A 9222-nucleotide genomic window follows, 5' to 3' on the forward strand; every position below is an offset into this window, starting at 1 on the left:
GGTTAGGCGGACTGAGGTGTTTGTTTGTATTGTCTTGTTTCTGTCTTTTTGGCTTTTTGTATGTTGTTGTTTTCTTTTTTCTTTTTCTTTTTTGACGTTTTGGGGGGGGGGGGGGGGATGATACATAAATAAGATGTTTTTTTTTGTGATAATGGGGATCTATGAAGCATTGTTAAAATACTTTGTTGACTCATACAACGAATGCTTGTTAAAAAACCCAATAAACAAATGTAAAAAAAAAAAAAAAAAGATTTATATAAATGCTATGTTATCCATAAAAAGAAAATGGCAGCTCTCTTTACGGAATTGACGACTCACTTCTGCCCTCTGATCCTCAGCAGATGAAGCAGGACTGAAAATCAACAAAGTGACAGAATGACTGAAGGCCAGGTGGATGACCAGGGTCAAGCCCCGTCCCCAAGGCACCGCCACAGCCACGGGGACAGCAGCACCTTACTGCGGAGCGGCAGCAGCAGCGAGGTCACCCAGCAGGGGGTTCCGGAGGAAACGGAACATACTCTAGAAGAATCTAGGGGTAGGTGATATGGTGATAAACATCGTTGAGACGATACAATGTCTCCACGATACAATGTCTCCACGATACGCCTTTTCAGAGATATCGTATACAGTATATTGTGATACAATGAGGGAGCCTTATATAAAAATCCTGTTGAATTGTTAATTAAGAGATTCAGTGCAGAATCCATTTACAGTAAACCTGCATTTTGGTCTAAATCCGTAGTTCTCAAACTTTAAAATGTCAAGTTCTCCCCTTAACTCTGACAGTATAAAAATGAAACCAAATGGACCCGTAAGGGTCCATTTGGTTTCATTTGTACACTGTCAGAGTTACATACTTGTGAGGGTCAAATTTACACCTCCCAAAAGGAACCCAGAGAGTCCCTGGACCCCACTTTGAGGACCACTGCACAGGACTACCTTGTAGATGGTTGTTGTACTTGAAAAATAACCATAAAAACGTCATGAAAAAGAATCGTGATAAGAATGTGTATCGTGATATTGTATTTTTCCATATCGCCCACCCCTAGAAGAATCCAGGGTGCAGAACGACAGCGATTCAGAGGACCATCAGAACCAGGTGGATTTTGAGAAGCAGGAGGAGCCAGCGGCATCCTCCAACCCTGGGGCTGCCGCTCACAGCAGCCAGCCAGTGGCCCCTGACGGAGGCTGGGGTTGGATGGTACTGGTGGCCACCATCTTGGTCATGGCTATGACGCTGGCCTTCCCGTCATGCGTTGCTATTTTCTACACGCAGCTGCAGACGGAGTTCAACACCAGCAACACAAAGACATCGTGGGTCCCGGCCATCATGGTTGCTGTGCAGCATGCTGGGGGTAAGGAAGGACTTGGTGGCGATCTAGCCTTTGATCTAGCCTGGCAAGCCAGCCCTGATATAGCTGCTCAGTCACTCATTCCTTCACCAGTATCAGGTCTGGACTTCGGCATATAGGCACCGAGTATGAGAAATCAGAAAATGATCAGGGCCAATCAGTGACTGCGTTTCAACTGCTGTCCGCACAACAAGTGAAAAGCTTCCCCTGATTGGTCCATGTGTAGATGGTGACGTAGATTTGATTCATGCTGCAGCATTTTCAAAACAACAATGGCTGCCCCTTGATGCAACAAGTGTAACAGTTAACGCTGAAACGATAAGACAAGCAATAAATGAAGTTATTTCAGAGTTGGAATCAACTACAACAATTAAAAAGGAACAGGAGTATGCGCTAGCGTTGTTCATTGGCCGAAAAGACGTGTTTGTTTGCCGTTCTTCCAACTGGCTGTGATGACAGATGTTTTACTACGCTGATTGGTTAGAGGAGTCTGTCTGTCAAGGCAAGTACTCCCGCCCACTTTTCAAGCTGCCTATAGCCCAAAGCCCAGTACCAGTACCACCAATCCAATACACCCAATAGGTATAGATGGCGCGTGTCGCAGACGACCCAAAGAAGTGGTGTGCCCTGTGTAGAGTGCCCATATCTAGGCATATATGGAGATCCAGTTGTCCAGAACCTCCAAATCGACTGATTATGCCTATTGGGCATATACAGTACTGATGACATCAGGGAACTACATACTGTATATGGGCATAAAAGGGACACAAACAGACAGATACAGAGATATCCACATATGGGCATAAAAGGGACAGACAGTCGGGTACTCGGACAATGGGTACAATTTGCATCGTTCCCGAGTAGCCAATAATACGGGTAATAATAATAATGAATTTGATTTATGATGCACTTTACATGATTGATGAAACAAACTTCAAAATGCTACTTTGAGGTTTGTTTGTTTGTTTTCTATAACGATGCTGCTGCAAGGCTGCAAAGCTCACACATGCATGCGCACACGCGCGCGCGCACGCACACACACACACACACACACACACACACACACACACACACACACACACAAAGCAAAGTAAGGGAACATTGTGTGGAGAAAAGAAAACATACACACAATTGTGGCTGTGTCCCGCTGGAGAGTAGGAGAGTAGAAGAGTAGGAAAGTAGGAGAATAGGAGAACAGGAGAGTAGTAGAGTAGGAGAGCAGCCCTATGTTGAGACAAGCAGCGGTGAGTCAGGCGCTGGTTGTTATTTCTAAGCCTGAGTTCAGGGCTCAGCCGCGGTCAGGAACCAACTGTTCTGCTGCAGGGAAGTTTGCTTATCTTTCCCTCTGTCCTCCTCTCTGTTGGACGGAGGGGGGGGGGGGGGGTGGGGGGAGGGGTGGACTAGGCCATGGCCTAGGGGGACATTTCAGGAATCAGAAATTGTCGTCACATGTTTTTGTACAGTGGTTCCCAAACCTTTTAGCTCGAGACCCAAAAGAGGAATTTGATTTTCTTCCTGTGACCCAAACTAGAGAAAAAAAGCAGACATGTAATGTCTGGATTTGTTTGTAATTGATGAAAATCTTCAAGTTTTGGGAGGGGAATTTTTTAATTATTTGAAATAATTCAATACAAAATGGAGGAAATGAAAATAATACAAATAAAGGGGATATTTACTTGCGACCCATAAAAATGCATCCGCAACCCACAAACGGGTCCCGACCCACTGTTTGGGAACCACTGATCTTAGTAGGTCTTACTTTGGTTTATAAATGAATGGTAAACGGCGCTGATCTTGGCCGATGGCTCCAAAAACGAGAGACCTAACGCAGACATCTTGCCGATCTCTGAACACATGATCAAACGATGCAGTCATTGCATTGTTTGGAGGGACATATGGCAGTTTCATTCAATTAGTCTGATATGTAATCCATTTGTCCTGTGTCTGGTTTGGAAAAGCTAGGAAATGGCTATTCACATGTTCTCCATATTTGGCACGAGTAGAAAGAATATCATACAAACAAGCATATCAGGGGTTTTGTGTTTCTGAGACATATTTATAGAATGTTTTAATTAACTGTTGTGTTTTATTTTTACATATAATTATTCTCTATTATAATTCTTCTGTGTTCAGCGCTAATGTGCTAATGCAGATGAGCTTGTGTTGTGCTAATAAGTACCATTGTTCCTGTTATCAGTGAGCGAAATGCATGCAGCCTGTCATTCTGTATTTCAGGGGTCTTCAACAGGGGGTCTGGGACCCCTGGGGGTCCTCAGAGTTACTACAGGGGGTCCTTCAAATCTTTGTGTGATAGAAACCTTTTTTCACCTTTTTTATAATGACCACTTGAACCCTAACGTCCATATTCTGAGAACTTTAGCCAAAAATAGCAGATCTACAAGCTCACAACGCCTTGCGCTGCGAGGCGTTGTGAGCTTGTAGATCAGCTATTTTCGGCAGAGAGGTTTGGTGTAGACTAGAGGGAGGGAAAAAGAGCACACTAAGTACAGAGTGAAAGGTCAAGTTTATTAAGTATTGACGGTTCAAGTGGTTACATATCTGATAACACAAATTGACATTAATCCAAAATACACTGATGATTGTGCTGTCAAACGATGAAACTATATGGAATCTGGGGGTCCCTGCTTCATCTCTCTCTCAGCTAAGGGGTCCTTGGCCTGAAAACGTTGAAGACCCCTGCTGTATTTAGTGAACGGTCCGTTTTTTAAACTTTTGTTTTCTGTTTCTCTCCAGGTCCATTGTGCAGCATGTTAGTGGAGCGTTGGGGTTGCCGGGTAACAGTGATGGTGGGCGGGTGCCTGAGTGGACTGGGCATGGCGGTCGCCTCCCTGGCCCGGACCATCAGTGAACTGTACGTCACCGGGGTCATCACAGGTCAGCCCACTCACACACACACATGGATTAAAGCAGGGGTCTTCAACGTTTCCAGCCCCCTTAGTTGAGAGAGAGATGAAGCAGGGACCCCCCACAACCTCCATATAGTTTCATTGTTTGACGCCACAGTCAATTTGTCAATTTGTGTTTTCAGATATTTAACCAGTTGAACCATCAATACTTAATACATTCGACCTTTCACTCTGTACTTAATCTGCTCTTTTCCCCCTCTACATCAAAGCTCTTTGCCGAAAATAGCCGATCTACAAGCTCGCAACGCCTCGCAGCGCGAGGCGTTGTGAGCTTGTAGAACTGCTATTTTTGGCTATAGTTCTCAGAATATGGACACTAGGGTTCAAGTGGTTAATGGAAAAGAGAAAATAACTTTCTATCGCTCAAAGATTTGGAGGACCCCTTGTAGTAACTCTTGAGTACCCCATAGTCCTTTTGACGACCCATGGATTAAAGTAAAAATAAATAAAATCTCACGACTGAAGAAATGTTGTTAGGCCAAGTCCTCCTAATCTGCGATTTATGAAAGAGAGTGAAAGGAGCCTACACAGTGTTTCGTAATGTTTCATAAACACATTATGCTTACAACGCAGCAGTGCGACGCGTTGTAAGCTTGTACATTCTCTGCCTGTTCTCGGTGTGTGACATGCTTCCATATGAAAACATGCTGACTAAAACTTCCAAATAACTGAAATCAGTCGTAAATCGTGGCGACTGAGAACTTTAATCCATACACACACAAACACACACACACACACACACACACACACACACACACACACACACACACACACACACACACACACACACACACACACACACACACACACACACACACACACTAGAGCCAGACAGAGACATATTGGCCGTTATTTATTGTAACTTATTTTTTTCGTTATGCAGCAGATTCTTTTGCGATTTTCAACCTATTATTGGAATGTTGTTATACGTGAAAATGTTTGTGATTAAATAAAAACCTATTCGTGTTTCTTTGCTTATGAGTTAAACACTCTCAAATAGAAACTGTAATCAAATGTAGGTTATTAGAAACTATCAGTCATTGGTAACCGGTGGTCTAGGACTCTCACACGCACGCAATCATTTTCCTGTCTGTCACGCTTGCTGAAGTCATCAACTCCTGTCTCCTCTCCCTCAGGATTAGGGTTCTGCTTCACCTTCCAGGCGTCGGTCACCATCATGGGTCACTACTTTGTGCGCCGCCGGGCCTTTGCCAACGCCATGTCGTCCACCGGCACCGCCCTGGGCCTGATCACGCTGCCGCTGCTCGCCAACTTCCTGGACGGTCATTTCGGCTGGCGCGGCAGCTTCCTGGTGCTGGGCGGGATGCTGCTAAACTGCTGCGTGTGTGGCGCCGTGATGAGGCCAGTCGGACCGGCCATTAAGCACCGCCTGGGCTCTGCTGGTTCGCCGAACAACCACCGCTGTGAGCAGCGTGAGAGAGAGGGGCAGCGGCACCGCGCGAGGACCGCCCTCTTCGGCTTCCTGGCCTTCCTGCGCAGACACATGGCCTTTGATCTCCTGGTGAGCAATGCCCGCTACCGCGCCTACGCCCTGGGGGTGACGTGGATGATGCTGGGCTTCATAGTGCCTCTGGTCTACTTCGTGCCTTACGCCATGGAGAACGGCATGACGCAGAGCCGCGCCGCCCTGCTCATGTCCATCCTGGGCCTGGTCAGCATCAGCGTGCGGCCCGTGGCCGCCATGCTGTTCAGCCTGCCGCGCTTCCGAGGCACCGGCCGCTTCGTGTACGTGTTCGCCTCCGCCGTGCTGGTGAACGGCCTGAGCAACTGCATCTGCGCGGCGTCGCCGTCCTTCGAGGTGCTCCTGCTGTACATGGTGATCTTCGGCCTGTCCATGAGCCTCATCGGCACGCTGCTCTTCACGTGCATGATGGAGACGGTGGAGATGAGCCGCTTCCACTCGGCCCTGGGGCTCATGAGCATGATGGAGAGCGTCACGCTGCTTATCGGGCCGCCCCTAGCAGGTACACGCACACAAAGTCACACACCCACACGCATGCGCAAACACATACCGGTATACACTTGCATGCAGGCACAAACACACACACACGCGGCCGTGCGCACCTAGATGCACATTCTTGCCTACAAACTTTTACAGAATTTCAGAAAATCAGCTTTATTGTCACATCACAATACGATATGAAAATGTTATATCACGATTATCGTGACAAAAGAAATCGCGAAGTATGATATTATCGCGATAATAATTATCCTGGGGCGGAACATTTGCCAAAAATGTGCAGATCTACAAGTTCACAGAGCCTGTAGATCGGCTATTTTTTGGCAAAGACATTTGATAGTCGTATCAAGTGTCTTTGCCAAAAAACCTTTTACCAATAGAGGGTTTAAATGGTACTGGACATGCAGCTTAGCAAGGGTGAATTGATCCCAGTGCATGACGGAGGACGATATCCCGATAAATTAAATCTCCACGATACGATTATTGTGATTGTTTTTTATCACGATAAACGATAATATCGCGCATCGTTCCATCCCTACATATCACAGAAGTAAATTTACAGAAGTAAAATTTACAGAAGTAAAGAAGTGGGTGAAATTTGTTTTGGTGTTTAGTTCCCATCATAAAAGAAAACATGGTATTGCATGGTATTGACATTGACTACATACATTCCATATCCCTTTACCCTTACCTTAACCATTACTAATCTCAAAAAGTGTCCCAAAGGTTTATCTTAAGCTACAAGGATGTGCAAATATACTGTTAAAGGATTAAAGGATTTCTCAGACGGGAAGCGAATGACATGCCTACTGGTAATTCATTTTCAATCAGAGGCCAGCGGTCAGGTCATCGTGTGCTGTCCTCCTGTCTATTATGAGTCATGCTAGGCGGGTTCGTACGGGATTTGGTCAGTCAGTGTAGGGAGGAAGGGTCAGCTGCAGGTCTAGCCAAGTACTTGCAGTTCCTGAGACGCTCAGAGGGAACAGCGTGCCGATCACCCACCGTAACATGGGTTGGCCTGGGTTCCTTTTTGGGCACCATGGTAACTCAAATGTCATGCCAGCTGTTAGGATTGGACGTGCTGCGGTGCTAGAACAGAACGTCTTTCTCTCATGTGACCTACTGTACAGCAGCGGTTCTCAACTTGTGGGTCGGGACCCCCAGGGGGGTACCATATTATTTTGGGGTGGTCCCCAGATGATTAGCTTAAGGTGCAACTTTGTTTTCTCTCTCAACAGTAAACAGATCAACATAAAGTGTGAGTGTATAGAGGGTATATGCACATTTCTTAAGTGTCAATTTAAGGACTTTTTAATACCTCTAAAATGAAAAATTAAACATTGGCCAAATTTTCAAATATTGAGGCAGACATTTTGAAAATAGACGATTGTTGTGAGCATGTAGATCTGCTATTTTCATAATACATCCATGTTATACAAAATGTAATTCCTCAACTAATACTGCTCATCAGAGTGGGGGGGCCACAGTTGAAATATGATTATTTTGGGGGTTTGCGTCCTGAAAAGGTTGAGAACTTTCAACGTAAAAAAGACCGTAAAAGGTCTTATTTGAGATGTTCCTTTTAGGCAGGGTGTTTAACTGTACTTGTACTGTACTACATTTCAATTGTATTGACTATACTTGTAGTATTCCCCATTTTTGTCTTTTGTCAATCAATCAATCAAACCACTGACCTACAGTACATCCGTTATACAGCTAAATTGGGTGTGGCCATAGCTGAATGGGTAGAGAGCCCGCCGGGGAAGCAGAATGATGCAATCGCCATAGCAGTCAAAATCATCGACGGGTTCCCACCCCTTTTACTGAACTCTTTGGTTCCCATGGTGCCGCGTCTATGCAGCAGGTGTCAAACATAAACACAGACATAAACAAAGAGAGCACCCCGTCGCGCGTCAGCTAACTTGCCGAGCTGGTGCTTCTTACATGCGCTGGACATGATCAGCTGTGGAAGGAGGAAGGTGCTGGAGCAATCTGTTATTCTAAAACAGTTTTAATAAACATGGTTATGACATACTGTATTAGTGTTATTTCTTCATTCAGAGCATGCCAACACATTACACAGCAGTGGAAAGAGAAAGATGATGGAGCAATCGGTGTAAATGTATGACAGTTTAGTTGAGACACTACTTCTCAAACACAACAACCTAGGGTTTGTGACGTCGCAGACACTACATGGAAAGATAGTTTCTGACGGCAAGCAGGTTTATCTATCGATCCATTTCCGTTTACCGGAGTGGACTGCCGTAGCCGCCCTTGCTTAAATTCCCTACTTGTCCGTGGACTGATCCCTTGCATGGACAGGTCCATTTGGTTGCATTTGCAACTGTACACTCTTCGGAGGTACAAGTCCATTCAGAGTTATGGGTACATCCACCTCTACACTCAAATTAACACTAAGGTTTTTGTTAGTTTTACTTACTGTCATTTCGTTTGCTTCTCTACAGGAATCTTGGTGGACAGCACAGGCCAGTATTCCAACATTTTCTACGCCTGCAGCATTTCTGGCACCCTCGCCGGAATCTTCCTGATGGGGTCCTTCTACATCCTGGACAACCAAGGAGACCAGGAGGAGAAGACAAATAAGATGCTGAAGCCATCAGATGAATCCTTCATTTATCAGAAGCCTGCCATGATCCTCGCCCCCGACTGCGAATACAGCAATGTGCCTTTACATGAACGTCAAGCAGCAGACACTGACCATGACACTAATGTGTGATTTAAAGTTTATATAGATTGTACTATTTAAATGCCATCCACTGATATCTTAGTTAAAACAATATAGCAACATTCCATTTTCTGGTAGAGAGCTTGAGACTATAACAGTTCTACTTGGAGAGGGTTTAAGAACTTCTACAAGCTCACAATTTTTTTTTTAATCAAAAATATTACGCAGTACTCTATTGCACAACAAAAGAAGAACAAATGAATAGCTGTGTCTCAC

At 45.2% G+C, this 9222-nt stretch overlaps 1 protein-coding gene across 1 annotated transcript; it reads left to right on the top strand.

Annotated features, from left to right (window-relative positions):
• Window positions 1–375: 375 nt before the first annotated feature.
• On the top strand, window positions 376–8997 carry slc16a5b (solute carrier family 16 member 5b; the record flags this gene model as incomplete). Its single annotated transcript, XM_080723342.1, has 5 exons — window positions 376–535; window positions 1050–1355; window positions 4107–4247; window positions 5416–6264; window positions 8726–8997. 5 exons carry the CDS (start codon window positions 376–378, stop codon window positions 8995–8997), a joined length of 1728 nt encoding a protein of 575 aa, XP_080579468.1.
• Between the last annotated feature and the right edge of the window lie 225 nt (window positions 8998–9222).

The sequence above is a fragment of the Nannobrachium achirus genome (genome assembly GCF_963921795.1).
Source record: "Nannobrachium achirus genome assembly, chromosome: 4".
Lineage (NCBI taxonomy): Eukaryota > Metazoa > Chordata > Actinopteri > Myctophiformes > Myctophidae > Nannobrachium > Nannobrachium achirus.